The 15,112-nt window shown below is 46.7% G+C and overlaps 1 protein-coding gene across 1 annotated transcript in view; it reads right to left on the bottom strand.

Annotated features, from left to right (window-relative positions):
• The window catches only part of Elmo2 (engulfment and cell motility 2), a 37,481-nt gene extending 22,874 nt beyond the window's left edge, over positions 1–14,607 (bottom strand). Inside the window, exons 1-5 of the mRNA XM_026390968.2 lie at positions 14,530–14,607; positions 3,388–3,515; positions 3,058–3,098; positions 2,544–2,616; positions 1,669–1,719 (exon numbers count right to left, since the gene is read on the bottom strand). Coding sequence (XP_026246753.1) covers positions 1,669–1,719; positions 2,544–2,616; positions 3,058–3,098; positions 3,388–3,465 — 243 coding nt within the window. The 5' untranslated portion in view covers positions 3,466–3,515; positions 14,530–14,607. The remainder of the gene's footprint in view (positions 1–1,668; positions 1,720–2,543; positions 2,617–3,057; positions 3,099–3,387; positions 3,516–14,529) is intronic.
• Between the last annotated feature and the right edge of the window lie 505 nt (positions 14,608–15,112).

The following is a 15,112-nucleotide window of genomic DNA, read 5'->3' as shown; positions in this document are numbered from 1 at the left end:
ACCGTGAAAACAGGCTCCATCACACCCTTAATTTCCTAGAAGCCCTTCTACAAATGTGACCAAAGCTGCATCCCTGGGAGGTCTTTTTCGTGGGACTGGCACTCAGGGTGGTTCCCTCCAACTGGGTTTTAGGTCCTCAGTGTCCTGATGTAGGAAGGTCCTATTCTGTTAATTTCCCACTCCTTCCTGCATCTTCAATCTTCCTCTCTCCCATCTTAACACCATCTCAAGGACACAAAAAACTGCAAAGGAAATCAACAGCCTCAAAGGGTCAGAAAGGTGGAGAACTAGGTATATGGGGTTCAAAGTAGGAGAGAGACCTTTTACTAGATCTTTGTCAAACTATGATTTCTGAAACATATTAACCTTTTACCTGTTTTTTTGAAATGTCTTTTTGACTCCACATCCTCCTTGAGTTATTGCCTTCTCCAGCTACTTCCTTTTAAAACCAAGTCTTTTAATACAGCAGTGACTCCAGGTCTTAACCTTCTTACCTTTTATTCAGTCCACTAATCTGGCCACCAGCTCTTCCCAGCAGAACTGTTTCTCACTTCTTTTTTTAAACTCGGTATTGAAAAACCCAGGAGTGCTTAATCACTGCCCTTTTATTTTTTGTTTTGAGACAGGATCTTGCTAAATTGCTTAAGGCCTTGCTGAGTTGATGAGGCTGGTCTCAAACTTGTGATCCTCCTGCCTCTACCTCCTGAGCTGCTGGAATTCTAGGCGTATGCCAGCAAACCTGGCCGGAACAGTTTCATGAAGATCTTATGTGCGCTTGACCTCCCAGGTCTGTTCTCAGTGTACCTTCCCTCTCTGCTTATTACAAACTGTAAACCACACCTTCCCCCATTCTGACTCTCTCCCCTGCCTTCAGCTCCTGAGTCACTTCACGATCCAGGTTTTCTTTCTTCTCTTCCGGTGGCTTTTTTAGTTACCTTTAAGGGCTGCTCTTGCAGAAGTCAGGGGACATCTTGGATTCTCCCTTTGCCACCTATATCCAGTTTTTCACCATAGTCATCAGGGTTGTCTCGTGAGTATTTCTCAGGTCCCTTCATGACCAATGGCCTCACTGGGACGCTAACGCTCCTCACCAGCCTCTGAGGTGCTCATGCTCCTACCAGCCTTCTTCTTTTAGCCCATCTTCCACACTGTCATGAAAGTCGTCCCTCTAAAATTTAAATCTAAGTAGAATGTACCTTCCATCCTAAAATCCTCCAGTGTCACCACTTCCTTCTAGTGGACCATGGGCAGGACATGCAAGAGCTTCAGTACCTGGCTTCTCAGTGAATGCCACAGGCCTTCAGCCACTTCCCGAACACACCTCTGTACTCTGACATCCTGACTTCTCTGCTTGGAAACTTTCATTTTCTTCTTTCTCTGGCAATTCTAGCTTATCCTTCAGCATCTCAGCTGTGTCCCATTCTCTGGGAAGGCTTTCTGGAAACCCTCAGGCTGAGAAGGTGGTCTCTCTGAGTTCCCACAGTTCCCTTAGCAACTCCCTCCTGAGACCCTTGGGAGAGGTACATCCTATTTGTTTGTTTGCTGTCAGGAGGCTGTGAGAGCAAAGATCTACTTTTAATTGCCACAGTCCTAGATTCTGGGTCAGTCTGGCCTGTGGTGCTCATGACTGTTAAATTAATAAACTCTTAAAGAGGGAAGAATACTTACCGGAGATATAGCCAATTGTAAGATTGTCCCATTCTTAATGTCACTGCGAGTCTGGAAAGCAAAGAAAAAACAAGACAAAAAACAATGAAGATACTATATCAAAATAGCATAAGCAACCAGAACCGACAGGAACTTCTGGTCATCTTTAAAGTCTAGTCAGTTCTCCTTCCCACAGGTTCCACATCCATGGATAATTGGAACAATAGAAATTCTGAACAGTGGGATTTTTTTCCTTGTCATTATTTTCTAAACAGCATAGTACACACCTATTCACAGTGTTGCCTTTGTGTTAAGTATTATAAGTCATCTACAGATGATTTCAAGTATGAGCGGTATGGCCAGGCATGGTGGCATGTGTCTATAATTCCAGCTCCTTGGGAAGCTGATGAAGAAGGATCACAAATTTGAGGCCAGCTTGAGCAACTTAGTGAGACCCAATCTTAAAATAAAAAGTAAAAAGGGCTGAGCATATGGTTCAGTGGCAAAGCATCCCTGGGTTGGATCCCTTATATTGGAAAAAAAAAAAAAAAAAAAAAAAGTATGAGGGGATTGCCTAGTCATATGCAAATACGGTGCCTTCTGAGCATCCACAGGTTTCGATATCCCTGAGGTCCTAGAGCCAGTCCCTTGTGGATACTGAGGGATGAATTTAACTGACACTGATGCTTTTCAGCCAGGCTCTCTCCTCTTGCTTGTTTCTTCTGAGAGCCTCTTCAAGCACCCTGGGCTCTCAGAAGTCAAATTCACTTTTTCCCAGTCACTGGGGGAGAGCAGGACTGGCGCTATCTCTTTTACCCAGGGAATAACGCTTTACCCAAGAAATGGAGCTACCTGGATGTTAAGACCTGCACTGCTTCAGTCCTCCCTGTACTAACCTGTTCCGTGATGTAGAGCTGGGGACCATCTGCATATCGCAGGGTGTAGTACTCCGGGTTTGGCAACGACCACCTACACAAAAGAAAACGGCATATCTTACTTGGTCATTCCTTTGGGCCTATCCAGAAGCTGCAAATAAATAACTTTCAATAGAGTTGCTTAAGGGACTAGGTGTCTTGTTTGGACCACAGTGGAATTAAAACAAAGCTTTAGGTTGAGGGGTTGAAAAATAACCTCCTCCACCTTTGGTAAAGGGTAGTATCACAAAAGGAAGTGCACACAGCTGAGGGTGGGCCTTAGACCCTTCCAGAACTTCCATGGAACACTCCTGCACTTGGGAGAGCAAATGAAGATTCACAGCAGCCTCAAGGAAGCCTCATCAAGCACTCTTTCTTGGTAAGACAAGACAGCCCACAAGAGCCCACACAAGGGACTGCCAACTGGATACCCTGCAAAGTCCCTTTAGACTTGGTGCTCTTTAGGCTTTACCCAGAACAAGAAGTTTTAACTTACCCATCACAAACCTCCTTAATGATGGATGCTAGGGGCCGTTTCTGAAAGAAAAAGAGAGAGAGGGAGATCCTTTACCAGCAATCATGTGCTAGTTGTGCCAGGCTCTGAGAGGAGCTGCCAAGCAGGACCAGGTTGGGGTGTAGGAATAATTTCCTGACAGCTTTTGTTGAGGAGAAAGCCTCTTCCAAACTGTGACCCAGTTCCTTGTGGGGCCAGGCGGAAAGCTCAGTCTTCCTGTTGCGTCCTTACCCTTTAGGCCTAAAGACACCCTCTGCCACACACCCCCAGATCCCTTTACTTGCAGCGCTGTGTCTCATTTCTGGAGCATACCTGATCAATTTCAAGGAGCTGGGCATTAGCACCTGGCCACTCGATGGCCACTTTGACGATGTCAGATGGTGGTGGCATCGTTCCCAGTGGGCCCTACTTCTCTAAGACACACACACTGACACGGCTGCCTGGGGAGAAAGAACAGGGAAGAAGGAAAAAGTCAGAGTATGCCTTCATTTTCATTCTTGTTATCTATTTTGGAGATACAGTCTGAAGTCACATATGGAACTACTTGGTTTGAATTTTTCTAGATCATACCAAAGCTCTCCTTGGGCCTTTGTCTCTTCAGATTAAATCAGCAAAAGAACTGGGACAAACCTATTTACCACCTACAGTTCAGACAGTAGCACTATCTGCCAATGTGACACTTCAGTTGAAGGGTCAAGAGGATTTGGTGGTAGAAGAGCAAATTTTCCACAAATTCCTGTCTTGGGACCTCGGGATAGAAAAGCACATGCTCCAAGACAGACCAGAACAGACAGGCTCCTCTTGGTTGAGTGGTTGGCTGAAGAAGCCAGGCTACTTCTGTTCAGCAGCATCCTGGAAAGACTCCAGTTCAGGAGGGCCCAACCACACACTCTCTGATCTCCTTCCTACTTATTGCCACTACTTAACTGCCACTCCATCCCCCTCAAAGGACACAATGTGGCACCTCCTCTGCGTAGGATGATGCAGAGTTCAGAAAATGGGGAAGAGAACTGGGACAGGAAATGCTATTTTAGTCCCTACTGCCAAGGGCAAGGGCTGCTGAGGGCTTAGGCGCAGGGAAGCGGGAAGGATGCTTTCACACAAAGGCCCTTCTATGGGAGGACAAAGCTTTGGAAGTACCTCTGGCCCCCCTCCCCCACTTCTCTCTAAAATAAAGGAAAATAAATCATTTTGAGCAAGTCTGGGAGATGGGCCCATGTGACTGGTATCCTAGGCAACTCTGATCGCTTAGTGGTATTCTAAGCAGTAGCTAGAATCTCTCTCCAAGGTCTGACGAAGGGAAGCCTTGGCTGATGGATTATTTCAATGTATATTTACACTGCCTGCCTACAGATTCAGGAGAGGCCGCTCTCTTAATGAAAAAGACCTTTCTGCATCTCAAGGTTGAGCCACTCACCCGCATTTCATGCCTCACTAATGGGGACCGCCCGCCTCTCCTGGTACATGCAGCATAGATGTTGCTAAGCTGTTATTCATGTGGGCTATCAATTTTTCAGCCCAAACAGATGATGGTTCTCACAGCCTGGCACCTACAAATCTCCCCGGTGAAAAGGGGTAAAACCCCATTCCCTACACACCTACAGGCTTCAGAAAGATGGAGGCTTTCACAACCATTTCCTGATCAGGGTGGGCTACTTCAGAAGCCAGATGTCATATCAGCATTTCCAAGACTTGGCCATGTCAAATAAGTGGTTTTCAGAATGCTTTCATTTATTTTGTTGTGTGTTCCCCGTAGCCCACGCAGTAGGCAGAATAGGGCTATTATCCCCATTTGAAGATGATGAAAGAAAAGCTCAGAGTTCTGTTCAGCCAAGAACGCCCAGTTAGTAAGTGGCGAAGGAGAGACAGAACTTGGGAGCTGACTTGGCCAGGGCTCTTCCTCCTCCCCTCAGCAGGCCTGAATTCCTGTTCACTGTGAATCAAGGCTAAAGGTTTTGAAATGGGCTGACCTGATGGCCCCCAAAGCTTCCACAACTTCTGCAGCTCCACGCAGACTTTTCGTGTGGATTTATGTGCCTAACACACAACACACCTCTGAAAACAAACTGACTCATCAGTGTAGCTTCCAGCTGAAAGGCTCTGCTCCAAAGCCAGGGCAAGGCAGGAAGTTCTCACGCTAGGTGTGGTGCTGGGACTCTGGGTGCTGCAGGTGGGCTCCTAGGCTTACTGTCGGTCTGCTGTAATTGGGTGGCAGGACTACACAGTAGTGAGGTCATTTCTACAAACTGAGATACATTTACATACAATAAAATGTCACATGCTTAAGAATATGTGTGTGTGTGTTTACACATATACATAGTAGAAACACAAAAACACAGACCTCCCTACAACTACCTCCAATAAGATACTGGACATTTCATTACCCCCAAAAATACTTTGGAACCTCCTTCTTGTCCTTTCAAAGGCCACCTCTTCCTGGTTTCCATCACCATAGAGGAGTGGTGCCTGTTTCCGCACCTCACATATGCCTTGTACAGCATGGCTTTTTAGACCATTTGTTACTTAGTTTGGTTTCTTCTTTTAAAAATAAGTAGACAGGGTAGGAATAGAGAGCACTAGGCTGGGATGACTCTCTCCGCTGAGGAAAGCAACTGGATTTACAGCCCCAGGACTTGGGACCTAATCCTAGTTCCCTCACACTGCGTTCAGGTCCCTTTACCCAAGTCTCCATTTTCTTCTGCAGCAGCAGAACTGTAGTTCTCTAGTGTAGAACTAAAGCATGTCTCAAGTGCTCCGGAGTCTAAGTCCATGATTGTAAAGCAGAACTTAAAAAATCCAAATGAAGATACCATTGTAAAGTCCTTAACCAAAAAAAGAAAAATAAAAGTGAAACTCCTAATTTAAGAAACTGCATATTTTTAAAAACTCCTTTCTGAATTCTATCTTTGGAGAAAAATAAGCTAAAGCTCAGTACTTTACAGATATACTTTCTCCTTGGTCCCATATGACATTCCCTGGGATGTCTCATCATTTGTTAAAGCTAGCACTGAATGGTTCTTAGCAGTTCTGAAAACTCACACCCATGTTAAGTCAGAGATCTGCAACAACCCAGATTACCCAAAAGATATTAATAAGCTCCCATTCTCCCAGAAACCCCAGGCAGCCTACCTGGGCTGCACGACACTATCCCTAGCCCTGCCACAGCTACTGGGACTAAAGAGTTGGAAAAAGCCCTGCCTAGTGACTTTCCAGATTCCATGGCTGTACTTCCTATGCTTGGCTACGTGATATTCCTGACATTCTATCATCACAACTCCTTAAATTAAGCTAGTTTGTGTTTCTGTTTGCTGCAACTAAAAAGGCGAAGAGCAAGACTGACCCCAAGCTCTGAAGAATTCTGAAGTGGAGGTAAGAAAATAGAGCAACATCACTAGCATAAGATAATGACATTGAGTACGCACCTAATTAACACTAAACTGATGAGAGCAAAACCCACTTTGATAATTCTGGCTTGTTGGAAACAGATCAGTTATACGGTGACTTTGAAGTACTCATATTATAGCATTTTATAGTTGATCTCACAAGAACCCTGGAAAACATTCCTATTTTACAGGTGAGGCAAACAAAGTTCAGAGGGGTTGAAAAATTCCTTGTCAATGTATCTCCTTTCATGCCCTCCTCCAAAGAAACCAAACAGTCCATCATAAAAGAACTGGGTCTCAAGGTTAGGTCTTGGCACCACAGTTCTCTACACAGTAGTACTTCCTTTGATGATGACACTAGCTAGGTAACAATTACACAATGCTCAGCACTGCTCTAAGGGCTGTACATATATCGATTCACTTAATCCATGATGCACCCTGTATGGTGTGTTGTTATCCCCACCATACAGACAGAAAAGTGAAGTAGCATTTTGAGGGTCACATCGTTAGTTAAGTGGCACAGCCAGAATCTGATCCCGGTGGTCTGGTGTTTTTGGAAAGTCATGTGAAAGCAGATAGCTTTGTACCTAATCCGCAGCAGGTACTCTGTAGAGACTTCTGGTTTGTGTATCTAAAGTTAAAGCACAATGACGCTAAGAGACCTGTATGATAAGGGTTCTCTCTTGTAGCAGAAAGGTCCTTGATGGCCTAAAAACATTACTTCATGCAGTGCTCAGTCTGCAATCTAGTCAGCCTTTTCCCTGGACCACCTGCGATTTCTACAGGCAGGCCACATTCTCTTCTGTACCTCTGCACATTTTCTTCCTTCACTGACTACCAGAGATGCCCCTAGCCAAGCTGCAAAGTCCAGCTCAGATGGTACCTTCTCTTTATAACATCCTTAGCTTTCTCTACCTTTCTTAGCAAAGCTAAATAGGATAGGGGCCTCTGTCCCTGCTTCTGCGAACAGCCCTGTAACACTCAACAAGACATCGACATAGCTCTCCTGTTCCCTAGCTCCTCCTCCATGTCAGGTACAGCTGGGTGGTCTCATGAACTAGCATGGCACCTGGTGAACAGTGAAGGTGCACAAACACAATGGCTCCTAGGAACCAGGTCTGCTTCCCAAGGGAAAGAATGGCAGGAAATGTTCGAGTAGTTCTACTCTTGTACCTCTGTGTCCCACTGCCTTCCAGCTGGCAGGGAACAGACAGAGGTGAGTGATGGGAGCATGAGGTAAAGGGAAAAATTCTGTAAAGTGGGTCCACTGTGCTGAACCCCACATGCTGTTTTTAAAAAAACAATTTACCTGCAGCCCTGTCTGGTTTAAGTTAACAGGATATGTTACATTCCTTTGCAAATAATCTGCAGGAGAAATGCAGGCCCAACATGCCAGGTAAAAAGAATACAGGTTATCGTGAAGGGGAGACTTATGTGATCCTTACACAAACCAGATTCCAGAATTCAGGGATTTAAAGATAATTCCCATTAACCATAAAATCTGTAAGAACAGGTTCCAATCAGAACTGATCAGCATGGGCCAAAGTGATCTAGAGTTGTCATGCACAGCAGGGTCTTGAAAGCCTGATGTCATCCTGCTGTCAATCAAAAATCAAGAGGTAAACCTGGGTAGAACTGTCTGGAAACTTCCCTGGGACCCCCAATAAAAGAGGAGGGCAGGACAGGCATGTCCCCCTTTCCCCTTTCCTATCTATCCCTTCTAATAAACTCATGCCTATTAGTCTGAGTGACGGGTCTCAAGTCTTTCTGGCATGATTTTAAGTATACGAGTGAAGGGGACCTTTGCAGCTGCTTCAGTTTTGCAGAAGGCCCACACCTTATAACACAACCACACAGAATTTCCATGTTTATAATTTTGTTTTTTGTTTTTTAACATTAGAACAAATTTTACTTGAGAATCAGTCTTAGCACCCCTGACTTTTGTTAAAACAAAGACGGAAATATCTTCTGCTTTTCTCTCTATGGAAACCTTAGGAGGTATGAGAATAGAGTAATATTTCTCAGATAATTAATATTCCTAGGATAAAGGGTTTCCTTGTAGGGAATCCTTCGAGCACGTGCTTGCTTACTCTTTTCATTTTCATTTTATAAAGGAAGTGGAAATTAGGTCGAAGCAATTCAATAACATTGCAAAATTCTCAGGATTATAAATAGCCTCTCATTCCACCACTCAGCAGGACTGTAGTTCAATAGCAAATGGCCAGGATTTCACAGCTCTTCTCCCTCCCACCCTCTTTATTTATTTATTTGTTTGTTTTGTGCTAGGGATTCAACCCAGGGACTCAAATGCCAGGCAAGCCCTCAATCACTAAGCTGTAGGCCCAGTTCCCTCCCCACCCCTCCCGTTTAAAGCATTACATAAATAAAGATGACTTGGAAAGTTAAAAAGACCACAAAACAAGAGGCTGAGCTGAAGATGAGTCTACTGTGAGGTATGAGGATGAAGCTCTGCTTTTCAACAAAGTTGGGGAGACAGACAATAAGAACAGCAGTGTCTCCAGTGGAGCCATCTCTAAGCAGCTTCTGGAAAGTGAGCTTATAAAATCAGCACCATTACAAAAGGTCCCAGGGGCTTTATCAATCACCCCTACAGTGACTGCTTCATAGAACTGGAACTGCCAGAAGGTTGGAGAGCCCATCTTTGGGGAGGAAGTGAAAGATGATCTCCTCCCAGAGAAGGAATCTGGATGAAGAATGCCAGAAGGCTTCCAGCTCCTCTCCCTCCCCCACTCCCTTAAGGGTAAGGATGATGAGTGCTTTTTGTTCTGTTCTTTGGCTTGTGATTCAGTGGGGGAGGCAGTGGGGTAAGTTTGGTTTATGTTTCCTGCAACAGAATACAACTTCACCAGGAAGGCAACTGGAGGTCACACCCTATTTTCTAATCAAGAACACAATCTCAGTAGAGGCTTCCCCTCTGCAATCTTCTCATCTGACAAGTGACTCAACTTCCCTTAGTCCACACACTGCATGAGCACAATGTGCCGAGGTGCAGAGGGGGATTCCAGGTCAGAGACTCAGGTCCTGACACCACTGCTAGAAATCCAGGGAAGAACCGCCACACCACAGGCAGCTGAGGGTCTCCTTTGTATTGACCTGTGAACTCAGGACTCACCTGATGTGGTTAAAAACCACTGACCTGCACAGAGAAAAGTGTGGAGGGAAGGTTGTGTGAACCAAATACTGTGTGGCTTCCCCCCCAACTCCTACCCTAAGAGCCCCCACGGCTCCTCTCCTCCTGCAGACCGTTCCTGTAACACTCCCAAGCTTAGAGAATAGTGCTGAGGCTCAGGACAGCATCCAACTTACTCCAGTTTTACCACAGCTTTGGGGTGACACTAGCTTTCAGACTCACCCTCGAAGACACCAAGTCCGTCTCACCAGGCCACCTGTCCCTCAAACACCATGTTCTTCTGGGCTGGACCTTTGTAGTACTGAGTTCCCTCTGCCTTGTTCTGCTGGCAACATCTTGCTCAGCCTTCCAGGCCCCGCTCAGGTACCACTCTTCCTTGTGGCTTCCTGACCCTTTTACCTCAGGGACAGCTACCTGCACCCTCATCTGTGCATCAGTCCTCCATACAGCCCTTCACTGGGCCCATTACTGTGATTCTCTATGTGCAGTCTTCCCTAGCTACTAAAACTGGATCTGTATGCCAGCAGCGGGGGCATCTCTGGGGCTAGTACCAATGCAGAAGCACCCCTCTAGCCCAGACCCCTGACTCAGAATTTGCCAACACCACCCCAGTGTTGGAATGTCTGGGAAGCAGACCCTAGACTAGTAGTAAGTCAGGCACAGTGGTGCACCCTGTAATCCCAGCGTCTTGGAAGCTAAGGCAATAGGATTGCAAGTTCAAGGCCAGCCTGGTCAACTTAAAGTGATCCTGTCTCAAAATCAAAAAAGGGGGGATGGCAAGAAGTAGCTCAGTGACAGAGCCCTTGCCTAGCATGTGGGAAGTTCGGGTTCAAACCCTAGTACATACCAAAAACAAAAACAAAAATAAAACAATCCCCCAAAACTTCCCCAGATGATTTTAATGGGTCCCAGGATTGAAACCATGCTCTAGGAAGGTGAGCAACCTGAGGGCAAGACTCTGAAGCCTGTATCTACTCCCCACTAAACTGTCCCCCGAGCCTTCAACACAGTACCCTACATACAGCTGTGTCCATAGAATTCCATACCACAAATATCCTCTGTGCTCTCCCCAGACCTAACTGCCTTTAGAACACTACTGATAGGGTTATCCATTATCTAGGCCTTTCCGAATCCTTAACTACAATAACTGAAAGTTTAGAAGGGATTTGTAGACTACTTGTCTCCACTTTTGGAAATAAGAGGAAACAAAAACCAAGACAGAAATACAGGTGAACTTTAAGAAAACGTTTCCTGCCAGGCACCGTAGCACACCTGTAATCCCAGGGGCTCAGGAGTCTGAGGCAGGAGGATCATGAGTTCAAAGCCAGCCTCAGCAACTTAGCAAGGCCTATCTCAAAATAAAATATTTTTAAGGGTGGGGGAATGGTTGGGAGTGTGGCTCAGGGGTTAAGTGTCCCTTGGGTTCAATCCTCCATACAAAAAGACCCTGTTTCCTGATGAATGTAGTGGTACAAACTTGTAATCCCATTTACTGTGGAGGCTGAGACAGGAGAATCACAAGTTTGAGGCCAGACTTAGCAACTTAGCAACACCCTATCTCAAAATAAAACAAAAAGGTCTGGGGATATAACTCAGTGGTTTGTTTGTTTGTTTATGGTACTGGTTCAATCCCCAGTACCATAAACAAACAAACAAAAAAAAATGAGAGAGAAAAACTTTTCCCCTCAATAAATTACCATGGTTGCACAAGGAGATGAAGCCTGAGAAGAGGCCTGGGTTATGACTGAAATCCCAGGCTGTGAGTCCAACTCCTTTAATAGTGACCATAACAACACAGCACTGTTCTCATAAAATTAGGCCAAGCCCTCTAATTTTATAAGGGAGGGAAGTAAGGGACAGAGCCACTGGCAAGGCCACATCACACCATCAGATAGAGATAAAAGAAGACCTAGGCCCCCACTCCTGGTTCAGTCCTCCCTCTGCAGCACAGCTTTGCCATAAACACAAGCCTCTCTGGATGGGCTCTACACGTAGGGGCTGGACTAGATGTTTTCGAGGTTTCTACCAATGCTTGAACTGTGAGGCAATGCAGGTTAATGCTAAGGCGCTTGTGTTCTGGAATGGAACAGACCTGGATTAACAACGTCCTTATCTGTAAAATGGGAATGAGAACCAAACCTACCTTACAAAGTTGTGTGACCATTCAACAGGATAACATATATAAAGCATTGAGCATAATATCTAGCAGAATTCTATCTGTGTGAACTTGAAGAAAAAATAAAAACTGTAACCATGTTTCCCCAGCATAAAAACAAACAAGCAAACAAACAAACCCACTGCCAGATTGTGACAAAATTAGAGAAGGTATATGATGGCAATCAGGGAGAAAAATCAGTCTAAAAGGCAAGTCATCTGTAGATGTTGTTGTTATTATTATTATCATCATTATTATTCCTAGTGGAAGAACTTTTTATTTTTATTTCAGTTCCAGAGCAGAGGCCAATACAATGCCTGACACACAACTGGTAATGGAAAATCATCTTCTAGTGAGTCAAATTAAAGCAGCATGCCTAATGGGGTTCTAAAGTCAAACGCTTTAAGCAGTCAGACAGGTAAGAAGATAAACCAACAAACGGCCTTCATATCGGAATTGAGTAAACTATAAGGAACTGTCCTGACTAGAAGAGCTCAAATTCAATTTGTGCTTAAAAATACATCATGCAGCTTAGCCACACAACCACTTTGTAGCCTGTAGCAAATCAGATTTTGGAGCTGCACATCATTTAGTTATTTGATGTGATCCAGTCTCGCCCTTCTAAGTAGAAATGTAAGCATCTTGAAGATGAAGGCTGCGACTTTCACTGTCTAGTCACCATTGGGCTGGAACAGTGCTGGCCTCATGGTAGATACTCAATAAGCAACCGCTGAACTAAGACTGTAAACTTAAGCCTAGTATTCTCAGCACCTCTGAAATGCTACAAGGTGTAGGTTTTCTACCCAGCTCCTGGGATCGGGCTATTAGTGCAGCTGGGCAAGGTATGGTGACTGAGTTAGAGAAGGACTGCCTTGCAGGGTATTTTTCTTCAACTGTATCAACTGTACATACTTCTAAGCCACCAAGGCAGGTGCTGCTAATACATCCAGATACCTTACCTTGGTATAGAACGAGCTAGAGTATGCTATATACTGGTGCCATTGTTTCTAAGAAGTTTGGTTCCCACTTCCTGTACCTCATAACTTCCTTGGCACTACCACGAGGTATAAAGAGTAACTAGACTCAATACGGAGGTCCTGGTCCTGGCTCCTCCATTCACGAACTCTGCGATGATCCCTGGCAGATAACAACTTTTAGGAGCTACATTCTTTTTTTTTTTTTAATCAGTAAAATGCAGATACAAATAGTTCCCTCAAAATACTCTGGAGGGAATAAAACACTCTGAGGTATATAAAGTGTCTGGCACTATACAGCACAATGTAGCAGCCACTAGCTATGGAACACTCGGGAAGTGGCCACTACAAAGTGAGATGGGCTATCCTAAGCATAAAATGCATGCCAGAGTTTAAAAATTAAGTACAAAAAAGTAAAATATCCCATCAACACTATTTAATATGGATCACATGTTGCAATACTAATATTTTGGAATATATTAGGATAAGTAAAACATTATTATTAAAATTAATTGCACTTGTTTCTTTTAACTTCTTTTTTAATGTTGAAACTAGAAAATTTTGAGCATGTGATATGAATTATTTTTCTATTGGACAGCATCACTTCAGCATCCAGCCTGGTACACAAAAAGTATTCCAAAGGTGGTTTCCATTTCCCACAGGTAGACGTCAGGGACCACAATGCACACCCCCTTCTTCAATATATCTAAGCCCTGCACTCATTTATTTAGTAAATATCTAGAGTGCCTTAAGGGCACCAAGGGCTTCTTCCTTGTGGGCCTTACTATCTGGCAGGACAGACAGACATTAATACTTTCTTAAGTAAATGTAAAACTGCAGTTGGGCAAGTGTTGTGAAAGAGAACACAGGGTTTTCAAAGTGGGGCACTGACTCAGGGAGTCAGGGACCAGGGACGCCTCCTCTGGGGAAGTGAAAATTTGGAGGATGAACAGTTTACTAGACTCCAGGCCAGGGAGAAGGGACACTCAGAGAAAGCCCCAGAGGACACCAAGAGCTGCCGAAGGAACAGAAAAAAGGCCTGTGCGGGGACAGTACTGGGACACGGGACTGGGGAGAGACGGAGCCAGATCTCCAGGGCCTGGGCGGGGGCCCAGTGCTGACCCCGCGAGGGTGGGTGGGAAGCCGGCCCGTCTCCAGCCAAGGGTCGGACCTGATCTGCATTTTGAAACAAATTCCCCGGGCCCGACGCGAGGCCGACGGGAACCGGGGCTGTGGGCAGACCCGTCGGTCACTGCAACTGTCCGGCAAGAGAGGGGCCTGAACTGCGGGGGAACCGAGGGGCGAGTGGTGGGTGGCAGCCGGCAGGACGGACGCCCGGGGCGGGTGATGCACCAGGGAGCGGCGAGGCCGAGCAGACCCGGGCTTCCGAGCGCTCCACCGGCCCCAACGCTCCCGGGCGCCTTCCAGTCCCCGCGCGCCCCCTCCCCCTGCCTCCCCCTCCCCGGGCTCCCACCCTCCGCCCTCCGAGCGCTGCCCGGCCCAGCCCGGCTCCCCGCGCCGGCCCGCCCTCTTTCCAACCCGGCGACCCTTCCCCGGTGAGGCCAGCGGTCCCTCCCGCCCGGCTGGCCCTACTGGGCCGCGACCCCGAGAGGCCTGAGGAGCCGGCAAGGTCCAGCCCAGGCCCGCCCTGTCCAGCCCCTCAGCCCCCGGGGCAGAAGCAGGCCGCAGCCCCGAACCCTGTTTCCGGACCCGCCTCTCCTCCCTGCGTCCCTCCGGCCGGCTCCTCCCGGCAGTCCGCGCACACGGACCCCGGGCGCACCCCTCACTCACCAGGGCGCAGACCTAGGCCCAGCTCCCGCGCCCGGGTCCCGCCGCCGCCGCGGGTCCTTCGGCCTCCGCCCGCCCCGCCTTCTTGGGACTCCGCCCCTCGCAAGCCGGCCCGGGCTTCTATTGCTCCGTTTCGCAGTCACGCTGAGCTCTCTTCCTTCAATTGGAATGCTAGTCTGTCACTCAATAAGGGGCGGGTCTAGCTGCCGGCGCGGGAGTGAAGGAACGCCGACAGTCCCCGCCCCCCAGCCAAGGCCTCTTAAAGAAACAGGTCTCCTTTCTTCGGCAGGCTCTCTGGTCTGGAGGAACGGGATTTCCCAGCAAATGCCAAGAGGAGCAAACGCAAGAGGTAGACTCCCCCCACCAACTTTTTTTTCCTTCCTTCTTCTTCTTCTTCTTCTTTTTTTTTGGTGCACATCCCAAGAATGGAGAAAGAGGCTCTGATTCCTTGTGACACATCAAGGGTTGTGAGGACTAAGCTGTTTTCTGGTGGCACTCAGTTCTGTGCCCAGTGGGCACGTGACACACTCTCAACAGTGGGGATAACTGGTTTGGAGAACTGAGTGGGAGGTGACAGTCGTGTCAG

Source organism: Urocitellus parryii, chromosome 6 (genome assembly GCF_045843805.1).
Source record: "Urocitellus parryii isolate mUroPar1 chromosome 6, mUroPar1.hap1, whole genome shotgun sequence".
In the NCBI taxonomy this organism is placed as follows: domain Eukaryota; kingdom Metazoa; phylum Chordata; class Mammalia; order Rodentia; family Sciuridae; genus Urocitellus; species Urocitellus parryii.
Note: the sequence above shows the minus strand (reverse complement) of the source record. Positions and strands in the feature narration are given on the sequence as shown.